Source organism: Saimiri boliviensis, chromosome 6 (assembly GCF_048565385.1).
Source record: "Saimiri boliviensis isolate mSaiBol1 chromosome 6, mSaiBol1.pri, whole genome shotgun sequence".
NCBI lineage: Eukaryota > Metazoa > Chordata > Mammalia > Primates > Cebidae > Saimiri > Saimiri boliviensis.
The window spans coordinates 53,891,621-53,904,827 of NC_133454.1; the positions used below are offsets into that span (position 1 = coordinate 53,891,621).

General features: G+C 41.5%; 1 protein-coding gene and 1 pseudogene across 1 annotated transcript in view; both read left to right on the forward strand.

Moving 5' to 3' along the window:
• Positions 1-4,047: 4,047 nt before the first annotated feature.
• The window catches only part of UBE4A (ubiquitination factor E4A), a 47,497-nt gene continuing 38,337 nt past the window's right edge, over positions 4,048-13,207 (forward strand). Inside the window, exons 1-2 of the mRNA XM_039470375.2 lie at positions 4,048-4,150; positions 9,467-9,628. Coding sequence (XP_039326309.2) covers positions 9,508-9,628 — 121 coding nt within the window. The 5' untranslated portion in view covers positions 4,048-4,150; positions 9,467-9,507. The remainder of the gene's footprint in view (positions 4,151-9,466; positions 9,629-13,207) is intronic.
• On the forward strand, positions 10,750-12,879 carry LOC120364616 (all trans-polyprenyl-diphosphate synthase PDSS1 pseudogene; annotated as a pseudogene).

Genomic DNA, 13,207 nt, shown 5'->3' on the forward strand with positions numbered 1-13,207 from the left:
TGTTGCCAAATTTAACTTTATAGAGGTTGTAAACACACACACACACACACACACACACACACACAAGAATATATATATATATTTGCGATAGAATCTTGCTCTGTGGTGCAGGCTGGAGTGCAGTGGCATGACATTGGCTTACTGCAGCCTCAACCACCCAGTCTCAAGCAATCCTCCCACCTCAGTCTCCTGAGTAGCTGAGACTTCAGGCATGTGCCACCATATCAAGCTAATTGTTTAATTTTATTTTTGTAGAGACAGGGTCTCATTATGTTTCCCAGACCAGTCTCAAAGTTAGTCTCAAACTCTTGGGGCCAAGTGATCCTCCCACTTCATCCTCCCAAAGTGCTGGGATTAAAGGTGTGAATCACCGTACCCAGCCAGGTTGCACCAATATACACTACCAATGACAATAAACAAAAATGCCTGTTACTCCATACATGTTCCAACAGTGTATTATTAAACTTTTGAATCATGCCAACCTGAATGGCATCTCACTATAATTTTAGTTTACATTTTTCTCATTAAAAATTGTTGGCTGGGCATGGTGGCCCACACATGTAATCCCAGCACTTTGGGAGGCCGAGGTGGGAGGATCACCTGAGTTCAGGAGTTCAAGACCAGCCTGGCCAACATGGCAAAACCCCATCTCTGCTAAAAATACAAAAAATTAGCCAGGCATGGTGGTGGGTGCCTGTAATCTCAGCTACCCGGGAGGCTGAGGCAAGAGAATTGCTTGAACCTGGGATGTGGAGGCTGCAGTGAGCTGAGATTACAACATTGCACTCTAACCTGAACAAGAGCAAAACTCTGTCTCTAAAAACAAAAAGAAAAAAAAATGGAGTAAACTGTTTTTCCTTCCCATGATATATAAGTTCACATCTTTGGTCTTTTTCTTATTGACTTACATTAACCCCTTACATGTTTGGGAAACTAGATCTTTTGTGATATTAGTTGCAAGCCTTTTTCCAACTTTATGTGTCTTTTTTTTTTTTTTAACTTTACTTATGGTCAATTTTCCACGCATATTTTACAAATATTTGCATATCGTAGAATTCACTGGTCTCTGATGGTCTCTAGGTTATGTTTCATATTTTAAAAGTCTTCCTCCACTTCTCCATTTTAAGATTATCCTTTTTAAAAAGTTCCCCCATGAATTCCTCTAGCATTTTTATGGTTTTATTTTATGCATTTATATCTTTGACCCATCTTGAATTGATTCTAGCATCAGATCTAATGTAGTAACCAACTTTAAATATGGATAGTTACCCAGTTATTCCAGAAATAATATTGAATGATTCATCCTGTGTTCATCAATTTTAAATGCTGTTACAACTCCACTCACCAGATTATAAACTCCAGGAAGGAAAAGACGTAACGGTTTTTCACTATGGCATCATTAGGAACTAGAACAGTGGCAGGCACATAATGCCCAGGGCTTTAATAGATATAACCTAAAATTTATAATTTTAAACTTCTTTTTAAAAAAAGACAAAGTCTCACTCTGTCATCCAGGCTGGAGTGCAGAAGCACAATCTCAGCTCACTGCAACCTCTGTCTCCAAGGTTCAAGCGATTCTCCTGCTTCAGCCTCCCAAGTAGCTGAGATTACAGGCGCACATCAACATGCCCAGCTAATGTTTGTATTTTTACAAGAGACAGGGTTCCACCCTGTTGGCCAGGCTGGTCTTGAACTCCTGACCTCAAGTGATCTGCCCACCTCTGCTTCCCAAAGTTCTGGAATTACAGGCATCAGCCACTGCACCCGACCCCATTTTAACCATTTTTAAGTGTACCATTCAATGGCATTAAATATATTCACAATGTGTAGCCATCATCACTATCCATTTTCAGAACTTTTTCATCATCCTAAACAGAAACTCAGTACCCATTAGATCAGGGTCCCCAAACTCAGTCCGCGGGCCGCATGTGGCCCCTGAGGCCATTTATCCAGCCCCCCGCCGCACTTCAGAAAGGGGCACCTCTTTCATTGGTGGTAGTGAGAGGAGCACAGTATGTGGCGGCCCTCCAACGGTCTGAGGGACAGTGAACTGGCCCCCTGTGTAAAAAGTTTGGGGATGCCTGCATTAGATAATAACTCCCATTCCCCTCTCTCTCCAATCCGTGGTGACCTCTATTACACTTTCTCTCTCAAGGAATGTGCCTATTCTGGGTACCACATAAAAACTGAATCATACAGTATTTACTCCTTTCTGTCTGGCTCATTTCACTTAGCATAACTTTTTCAAGGTTCTTCAATGTTGCAGCATGTATCAGAACTTCATTCTTTTTCAAGGCCAAATAAGTAACTGCAGCTATATACCATATTGTGTTTATGCATTCATCTGCTGATGGATATTCTGAGTTGTTTCTACCTTTTGGCTATTACAAATAATGCTGCTGTAAACATAGGTAGACAGGTATCCAAGTTCCTGCTTTCAGTTATTTTGAACATCTATATCAAAGCAGAATTGCTGAATTATATGGTTATACTATATTTAACTTTTTGAGGAATTATCAAACTGTTTTTCCAAAAAGTCTGAACTATTTAACATTGCCATCAGCAATGCATAAGGGTTCTAATTTCTCCACATCTGTCAATTATTACGTTCCTATTTATTTATTTATTTGAGACAGAGTCTAGCTCTGTCACCCAGGCTTAAGTGCAGAGGTGCAGTCTTGACTCACTGCCGCCTCCACCTCCTGGGTTCAAGTAATTCTCCTGCCTCAACCTCCTGAATAGCTGGGACTTCAGGGGCGTGCCACCACACCCAGCTAAGTTTTGTATTTTTAGTAGAGACAAGGTTTTACCATGTTGACCAGGATGGTCTCAATCTTCTGACTTCGTGATCCACCTGCCTCAGCCCCAAAAAGTGCTGGGATTACAGACGTGAGCCATGGCACCTAGCCGCCCTTTCTTTCTTTTTTTAATAATAGCTATCTTCGTAGGTATGAAGCAGTATCTCAGCATTTTTATTTTCATTTCCCTAAAGACTAGTGATGTTGAGCATTCTTTCATATGCTTATCCACCGTTTGTACGGTTGGCCCTCCATATCTGTGGGCTCTGCATCTGTGGATTCAACCAACCATGAATTGGAAATATTCCAAAACAAATTTCATCTGTACTGAACATGTACAGACTTTTTGTCATTATTCCCTAAACAATACAACACTATTTAGCTTTACATTGTATTAGGTATTATAAGTGATCTAGAGGTGACTTAAAGTACACAGAGGGATGTGCATAGGTAATATGCAAATATTGCATTATTTTATCTAAGGAACTTGAGCTTCCATGGATTTTGGCACCCAAGGTGGTACTGAAACAAATCCCCAACAGATACCAAGTGGATAGTCATTCCCTTGGAATATAACTTCTTTGGAGAAATGCCTATTCAAGTCCTTTGCCCTTTTTTGAACTAAACTGTTTGAGAGTTTTTCATTCTTGTAGTTTTTCATATAGTCCAGATTTTAATTCTTTAACCGATATACAAGTTGCAACTATTTTCTCTCAATCTGTCAACTATTTTTTCACTTTTACAGCGCTTTTAACTCTTGAAAAGTATGCTGTTTCCATTATGAGTATCTCGAAACAACCTCGTAGGATGTATTGTCTCCACTTTACAGATAAGAAAACTGAAATCCAGTCAAAGATAGTGCACTCCAAAGATTCCTCCAAAGATAGTGTTATCCCTTCGAGAGTAACAGAAGCTTCTTTAAAAAAGGTCTAGGGCTGGTGAGAAAATAAGAGAGCAAATCCCCAACAGAGGTTGCGAGCAGAGCTGGGGATCACAGAGTTTTATCTGCCCTCGATACTCTGGCCTCCAAAACCTAGCCTCATATTCTATTCTTCAAAGCGCACTGCCAGTGAACCAACTCCAGTCCCACAGTCCGATCCCAAGGCCACTTCCTGCCACTTCCGCCCTGCCTCCAGTCCGCCGCTAATAAGGTAGCGCATGCGACGTAGGAGTATTTGAGCGCCGGTAGCCGGTGTGAGCCTGCACATCGTGCTTCCGGCGCGGAGATGAACTTCCACACGCCCCGGCACTTAGTGATGACGTAACTTCCGGTTGCTGTGCTGAGTCGGAAGTGGGACCCCTTCGGCCGCTTTGATTCTGTTGTGTCGTCGCTGCTGGCCCTTCAGGCTCTGGTAAGACTGGAGACAGCCTCAGGGGAGGACGTCGTTGACTTTGCATTGTGATATTTTCTGCTAGTCCAATACCGTTTCAGGCCTGTTCACTCTTACCTTCTCCAAATTCTTTCTTCTCTGCTTTTCTAACCAGGGACCTTCTCCTTCTTGAACTTCGACCCTGTCTGATTTGGAACCCCTTTCAGTGCCCCAGCTTCTGATGTCTCTCTGTACATTTCTGTCCCCAACTTTGCCAAGCCCTTCCCGGAAGAGGCCGGAGCGCTGTCATTGCATTATCTTATGACTTACTTTCTCCAGAACGTGCCCTGGGCGGGTGGATCTCCCTCCTTCCCCGCGAATCCCTTATGGAACGTGGAAGGATAAAATATAAAGAGTAGACAGCAAATAGGCAGATGCAAAAAAGATAAGATTAATCGCGAATCGTAAGCAAACCAGTTGAATGCATACGTCAGGGTGTTGACATTTCTTAAGGCAGGTGATGAGTTCACCACAGATAACTCTTGGGGCACTGTGCTTCATGTTTCCTTGGATTTAGAAGACACTTCTAAAGTTGAGTGACCACACCTAATGAGCTTATATTTGATGAATCTTCCCTTTAGAATCAGTTTTATGTTCTGAGAGCATATGTTTAGTCTTGCTGTCATTTACTGTTTTGGCCTCACGTGGAAACCTGCAATAAGATGGGATCCAAAAAGGACTGCTGTCTGCTTTTAGACTTGAGATCTTTCTAGGTTGCAGACAGATGTGTTGATGGAATTTGTTGCCATATTAGCATGGCCCAATAGTGTTGGGTGAAACATATGACAACGAAATGGTTTTTTAATTTCTATTTTAATTTATTTGTCAGGACAGAGACCTTATGAGAGTATGATTTGATAGAGCTTGATTTTGACAATCCCAGTTTTACAAAGTGTTGCAGATATTCCTGTTTAAAAACAATACCAAGACTGATGTTAACACATTGTGTGTTCACGAGAGCTGACAGTGGTCTTAAAGGATTAGTGATACTGTTCATAAACAAAAGCTTGAATCAGGAGGAGGTGACAGAATTTTGTAGGACAGCTATTATAGATCTTTGCGGCAAGTATATCAAAGTGAAACTTGTTTTCAAGGAGGATATATTTTAAAAGAATCAAACAAGAAGCTTCTAAGCATTGGTAGTTGTACCATCCCTAAGTCTGACAACAGGATAGTGTTGTATCTCTGTATGACAGTTGAAAATAGGAGGAAAAAAAACCCATATATATATATATATATATATATATATATATGGGTTTTTTTGTTTTGTTTTGTTTTGTTTTGAGATAGAGTCTGGCTCTTTCACCCTGGCTCTGCTATGGAGTGCAATAGCATGATCTCAGCTCACAGCAACCTCTACCTCCTGGTTTAAAGTGATTCTCTTGTGTCAGCTCCCCAAGTAGCTGGGATTACAGGCGAACACCACCATGCCTGGCTAATTTTTGTGTTTTTTGTAGAAACAGGGTTTCACCACATTGGCCAGGCTTGTCTCAAACTCCTGACCTCAAGTGATCTGTCCACCTTGGCCTCCCAAAGTGCTGGGATTACAGGCATGACCCACTGTGCCCAGCCCTGAAAAGAGGAGATTATAAATCCCGAGTGACGTTGTTGAATATGAAAACAAACAAAATATGAAGATTCCATTGTATCAGACCTTTAGAGTGGGTGATTATCTAGGTACTCTTATTTACATTGGTAAGTCCATTGAACAGATCTAAACTGGCATCTCCACAAAGGTTCTCATCAAGTCACCAGTCCTCCTTTTTCCTGTAGAAGTTTTCTATAAATGACTACACAGTTTTAGCCCTTATTTATGAAAAAAAGTTTGTGTACAGATTTGACATATATGTGAAAAAGATGAGCTTAGTGAAATGTAGGTGAGAATCTTTTTGTTTTTCACAGATAGTAGAGATGACAACAGAGTCTTATGTCCATCCACCATTCTACACATCCAAGATACCAAAGAACCAGTGCCTAGCCTGGTAGCTTGACCTTCCACTGTAACCTAAGACAAGTAGCAAACCCTTACCTTGAAGTAGGATTGTGGGTGATGCTGTCGATTACAAGGAGTTCAGAAAGAACTACATGTAAGATTGAAGCCATTCATTAACTATTTATTTAGGATTTTGTGATTGTGATGTATAATGCCAGACACAGAAGAAAGAATAATCAGATATGAACATGTACTCAAAAGAGCTTACAGCCTACAGCCTAGCAATGTAGAAGATCTGCTTAGGAATACAATGCAGAAAGTTTAAAATCCTAGCAAAAATACAGGTAAAATGTAGCAGGAAGCTAGCTTCTTTATACAGTACAACAGTATAGTATTGGGAAAGAAGGAAGTAATGCCATTTATGGTGATAAATTCTTTTTATCTCTCTTGATTTTTTTTTTTTTTTTTTTTTTTTTTTTTTGTGACGGCGTCTCGCTCTGTTGCCCAGCTGGAGTTCAGTGGCACAATCTTGGCTCACTGCAACCTCCACTTCCCAGGTTTAAGTGATACTCCTGCCTCGGCCTCTTGGGTAGCTGGGATTACATGTGCACATCACCACACCTGGCTAGTTTTTTTTTTTTTTTGTATTTTTGGTAGAGACGGGGTTTCACCATGTTGGTCAGGCTGGTCTCAAACTTCTGACCTGTGATCTGCCCGCCTTGGCCTCCCGAAGTGCTGAGATTACAGGCGTGAGCCACTGTGCCTGGCCTTCTTGATAGTCTTGAGAGCCTCTCTGTTGTATGTCCTATATTCCTGGCTTTCAGCTTCCTCTCTGCTTATGTGTTACAGGTGATGCATGTCCTTTGTAATAATCTAGACACTTTTCAGTTGTGTTTTTTAAAAAATCAAACTGCTTAGGCATTTAGGGAAATTTTATTGGTTTTTGTAACTGAAAAGTCCGGACTTCTCTTTCCATCTCTGAATTCTATTTTCTTCTGTATGTTGGCTTAGTTTTAGGCTAGGTCTTTTCTCAGTGGTGTGAAGATGGCAGCTCTAGACTTATATCTTACCAGCCTAGCAACTCAAGCAGGAAAAAACTCCCTTTTCTATAGATTCAACTGAAATCCTGAAGCTGGTATTCATTGACTCTGTTAGGCCTCTATAGTGTCTTGCATCCACTCGTAGATCAATTGCTTTGGCCAGAAAATGCTGTACTCTTTTTTAGCCTGGCCACACCCGTATGTTCATTCCTGGGGTGAGGTCAACCCCTTCTGAACATATGGATTGAGTGGAGTGGATACCCAAAGGAAATAATGGATGTGATGTTTTACAGACAGAAATAACAAGAGTTCACTATACTTTTTGCATTCCTTTGGAATTCGAGGTATTTTAGGATGAAAGTAAAATGGTGTCAGCTAACAATAGGACAATTCTTATTGACTTTACATTAATTAGAGGTAATAATTAAACTTATGCAGTAATTACATGGTGAAAAGCCCTCTCTTTAATTCCAATACTAAATAGGGTATCTTTCCCTTTTTTGCATTATTAAGCTTGACTAAAATATACATAGCAAAAAATAAAATATAAAAGGCCAGGTGCAGTGACTCATGCCTATAATCCCAGCACTTTGGGAGGCCAAGGTGGGAGAATCGCTTGTGGTCAGGAGTTTGAGACCAGCCTTGCCAACATGGTGAAACCCCATCTCTACTAAAAATACAAATAACAGTTCAGTTCCTTGAAACGGTAAAGCTCTGAACTGTGCTGAGAAGAGACTAGACTGTCTGCCTAAGTCATTACAGCTAATTGGCCATTTACTCTTGTGTACAAAAAATGGCAGAGGAGCATGAAGCAAGTGCTGAAGATGCCTCAGAATTGTCAAGAAATGTTATAAATAATCTCTCTTTCTGCAGTAAATAAGGGTAACTTTTTCGACCACATTAGCTTTTTTTTTCTTGAGACAAAGTCTTACTCTGTCACCCAGGTTGGAGTGCAGTGGTGCAGTCTCAGCTTTCTGCAGCCTCCACCTCCCAGGTTCAAGCAATTCTTCTGCCTCAGCCTCTCGAGTATCTGGGATTACAGGTGCCCACCACCACAACCAGCTAGTTTTTATGTTTTAGTAGAGATGGGATTTCACCATGTTGGCCAAGCTTGTCTTGAACTCCTGACCTCAGGTGATCCACCTGCCTCAGCCTCCCAAGGTACTAGGATTGCAGGCGTGAGCCACTGCACCTAGCCCACATTAACTTTTGTTAATATGATCCTGTAAGGGGAGTCTTGCCTCAGTAAACTAAAGGTACCAAATGTTTTTTTCTTCTTCTTCCTTTATACCTCTACCCCTGCTACTTCTAAGGTCTCTGTCCTTGTAACAGTTCAGGATTCTTGTGAGCAGAGCATTCATACCCTTTGTCTCTTCCCACTCTTTTCAGGCTTGTATTTAATATTTCTATGTCACAGCCTTAAAATTTCAGAAAGGGGAGAAAGCCTTTCAGGGAGCTCTGCTTATTCTGTTGTGCCTCTGAGTTCACTTGGTCTCCAATGAGGAGATGTAATCAGAAGAGTATGAATGTAGGCTCAGTCAGCTCTGTTAAACACTTTTGAGATATACGTATTTCATATTACACAGTAGACCTGACAGTTGGAATTTGCATTTTCTTCAGTATTATTTTTAAAAATCAGGTAAACAGTGAAGGTTAGATACAGCATGAAGCAAAGACCAGTTAATTTTTAGTGGAAGAAATATCAGTAGTATTACGCCTAGAATAAAAATAAATGGATTGCTTAATCTATGTTAAAAACCCATAACATGCAGCTAAACTGCTTCCAATCCTGATTTGCCAGTCCATATCTAAGATATGGGCTTTCACTTAATTTATATGTAGCTGGGGAATTTTCAGCTGCAGACCAGCCCTAAGTCGTAGAAGTGCCTTGTCCTCCCCACAGTGAATGAGAACTAGACTGCCAGCTTAAAGACTTGGGAAATCCATAATTCTTGTCTTCTTATTTCTCAGTGCCACATTGTTGTTACCATTGGTAGGTGAGTTCTCTCTTTGACTTCAATAATTCTTTCTACTTAAACCATCTTCTTAAAGGTATAGCAAATAAAAACATATCAACAGATATATGCATTCCAGCTGAACATGTTTTAGGCTTTTTCATTTTAGCTATCCCCAAATCAAGCCACCAAGTCCAGCTGGTAGGTTTGTAACCATTTTGCCAAAAATGTCTTGAGTTTGGGGACGGGAATTGGAAAAATCTTAACCCAAAGTCTTTTTAAATGTATCGTATTTGAGAAATGGAAGAAGAAACAACCACAGGTATTGTGTTATCTGCCCTCTTGTGTCTAACACCTGTCCTTTGAACAGCCCCTCCCCCTAGGTCTGGATGGAGGATACCTTAAAGTGAAATGACAGACCAGGAGAATAACAACAACATCTCAAGTAACCCCTTTGCTGCTCTTTTTGGCTCTCTGGCTGATGCCAAACAGTTTGCGGCAATCCAAAAAGAGCAGCTGAAGCAACAATCTGGTAAGTGGAGGAGCCAATAGCAGCAGATAAGATGACCTAGAATGGGGTCTTCCCAAATTAAGTATTCTTTGAGTCCTTAATTGCAATTGGAATTTAAATTTAGGACAAAAGTTGATTTTTGTTTGTTTAGAGCAGAAATTGGTTTTTTTGTTGTTTTTGTTGTTGGTTTTGTCTTGAGACCCTCCCCTCCCCTATCCTCTCCACTGTACAAAAAGAGACCAAATAACAGGTGGTTCCATAGTAACAGATGCCAGTCGTGATCCCAAAGCTGTCAGGCTGTTTTCTTTAAAAGAAAAAAAATCACCTAGTAAAAGCTGTATAAATAAATCTTTTTAACACAGAACTCTGAGGTGGTTAAGTGTAGTTATAGAAAGCAAGTCACGTGCAGCTATAAAAAGTAGCTGTAAAAGGAAGAATTGTAAAAGCTTTTGGACCTGTAGGCAAATGAGATTTGTTCTAAAGCTCAGTACTTCAGAGGCCCTCCCAAGCAAAGTGCTTCTTCTATTCCAACAAGTGGCATTGTTTATAGCTTAGCCCTGTTAGGAGAGACTTTTTTAAAAATCTGATCCTTAGCTTTACTGTGAAAAGAATCAGAATAACATCTCACTAATCAGAAAAAAATGCTTTTCTTCCTAGGACCAAGTTTAAGATCAAGTCCAGCTTCTTCCTATAAGGAGACATATACACTAAAAGAATTAGGATGTTCTCAAATATTTTAATCTTCTGAAGATACTCACAATCTTTCAGACCAGAAATTGCTCCCCTTCTCCTCTCTCCAAAAAGAATAATGGTGTTTTTCTTTTGAGAGAAGAAGTATTTGCATTTTCCCTTTATTTTGTTTATTTTTTAAAAAATATTCAGGTGCATAGCTGACTTTTGGCAATACTTTCAATCAGAAAGAGTTGAAGAAAAAAGAGGTAAAGGCAAGACAGATGAATGATTGATAGACAGGGTGGTGATTGAAGCAAGGGAAAAACAAATTCAATGTTGATTTTTTTAACATGATATTTTCAGTCTCTGAAATCTCTCCCAGATTGCTTTGATACAGGCCCAGAATGGGAAACTCTGGTTTCAGGGAGAAAGCAGAGTGAAAAATAGGAAAAATAAAGAAATGAGAAAGTATGTGGTTGAGGGACATTTTGCTAAACAGATTCTTAGCTTCTGTCACCATTGGAGGTCAGAGGAGAACTCAATAGTATAGCAGCTGAGCAACAGAACACTTGTCCTTCTGGCTGCAAACAGACATAAAGCTGGCTAGAGTTGAGAGCATTGCAGGCACCAAGCAGTGGGGACAAGTCAGGCACATGCCCTTCTGTTACTATTTTGGCACCTCATCACCCTACTACTTTGTTTACACTAAGTTGATCATGCCACCAGGTCCAACCTGTTTCCATTAGCAATTAGTACTTTGCCAAAACCTTTGGCTTCCTGTATTGAGCTTTTACTCACTACACTGAAGCAACTCTGAGAGTTTTACCTGGACTTTCAGAGTAACCATTCTGTCAACAGAGAAAAGTAGATATAGACTCATACGTGGCGTATAGTGAACAACACTACTTTTATAAAGTCATTCAGCATGAATGATGTGACCAGTCGCAGAGGCTCATGCCTGTAATCCCAGCATTTTGGGAGGCCTAGGTTGGCAGATCACCTGCGGTCAGGAGTTTGAGACCAGCCTGGCCGACATAACAAAACCCCCTCTCTACTAAAAACACAAAAATTAGCCAGGCGTGATGGTAGATGCCTGTAATTTCAGCACTTTGGGAGACCAAGGTGGGTGAGTCACCTGGGGACAGAAGTTCAAGACCAGCCTGGCTAACATGGTAAAACCCCATTTCTACTAAAAATACAAAAATGAGCCACGTGTGGTGCTGGGCATCTGTAGTTCCAGCTCCTTAGGAAGCTGAGGCAGGAGACTCGCTTGAACCTGGGAGGTGGAGGTTGGAGTGAACCAAGATTGCACCACTGTACTGCAGCCTGGGCAACAGAGCAAGACTCCATCTAAAAATAAATAAATAAACAAAAACAGGATGGCAGCAGATTTTGAGGACAGGAGCTTTTTTAAAATAAAAATAAGGCTGGGCATGGTGACTCATGCCTGTAATCCCAGCACTTTGGGAGGCCAAGGCAGGCAGACAACCTGTATATCACAGTTTCATCATACAACCCCGGACAGTAAAACACACAGTGGTGAGAAGTACACTGATCTTTTCAAACTCGGTCAGGAGATCAAGACCAGCCTGGCCAACATGGTGAAGCTCCATCTTTACTAAAAATACAAAAAATTAGCCGGACATGGCAACCAGTGTCTGATCTCAGCTACTCAGGAGGCTGAGGCAGGAGAATTGCTTGAACCAGGGAGGCAGAGGCTGCAGTGAGCCAAGATCACGCCATTGCACTCCAGCCTGGGCAACAAGAGTGAAACTCCTTCTCAAAAAAACTTAAAAAATAAAAATAAAAGGGGGCTGCTCCTGGAGGCCAGTGGCATGGAGCCCCAGGCCGGCTTTCCCAGCCTTGCAGGGCCGCCAGGGCTGCACACTGCTGCTGACACCTGATTGCAGGCTCATAGGCGAAAGGGACTTGACTTGTCTCAGATACCCTATTTTAATCTTGTGAAGCATTTGATATCTGCCTGTCCAAATTTTTATAGTATATCACGGTTTCATCATACAACCCCGGACAGTAAAACACACAGTGGTGAGAAGTACACTGATCTTTTCAAACTCGCTTGGAGAAACTTGAAAGGTCTGTATGAGATTACAAAGGAACTGCTCCTATGAACATCAGAACTTAAGGAAAGGTCTGAGTACTACTTTGATGGAAGAGGGAGAGCCTTCCGACCAATTATTGTGGCACTAACGGACCAAGCATTCGATATTCATCATGACAACTCCCGACATGTGCAAGCTAGCCAGCGCACGTAGCCTTAATTCCAGAAATGATCCACATTGCTAGTCTGGTTCATGATTATGTTATTGGCGATGCAAGTTCTCGAAGAGGAAAACACACAGTTAAGAATCTAGGGTGAAGGCCGGGCGCGGTGGCTCAAGCCTGTAATCCCAGCACTTTGGGAGGCCGAGGCGGGTGGATCACGAGGTCAAGAGATCGAGACCATCCTGGTCAACATGGTGAAACCCCGTCTCTACTAAAAATACAAAAAGTTAGCTGGGCATGGTGGCGCGTGCCTGTAATCACAGCTACTCAGGAGGCTGAGGCAGGAGAATTGCCTGAACCCAGGAGGCGGAGGTTGCAGTGAGCCGAGATCGCGCCATTGCACTCCAGCCTGGGTAACAAGAGCGAAATTCCGTCTCAAAAAAAAAAAAAAAAAAAAGAATCTAGGGTGAAAAGAAGGCTGTTCTTGCTGGAGATTTCATTCTTTTTTTTTTTTTTTTTTTTTTTTTTTTTTGAGACGGAGTTTCGCTGTTGTTAGCCAGGCTGGAGTGCAATGGCGCGATCTCGGCTCACCGCAACCTCCACCTCCTGGGTTCAGGCAATTCTCCTGCCTCAGCCTCCTGAGTAGCTGGGATTACAGGCACACGCCACCATGCCCAGCTAATTTTTTTGTATTTTCAGTAGAGA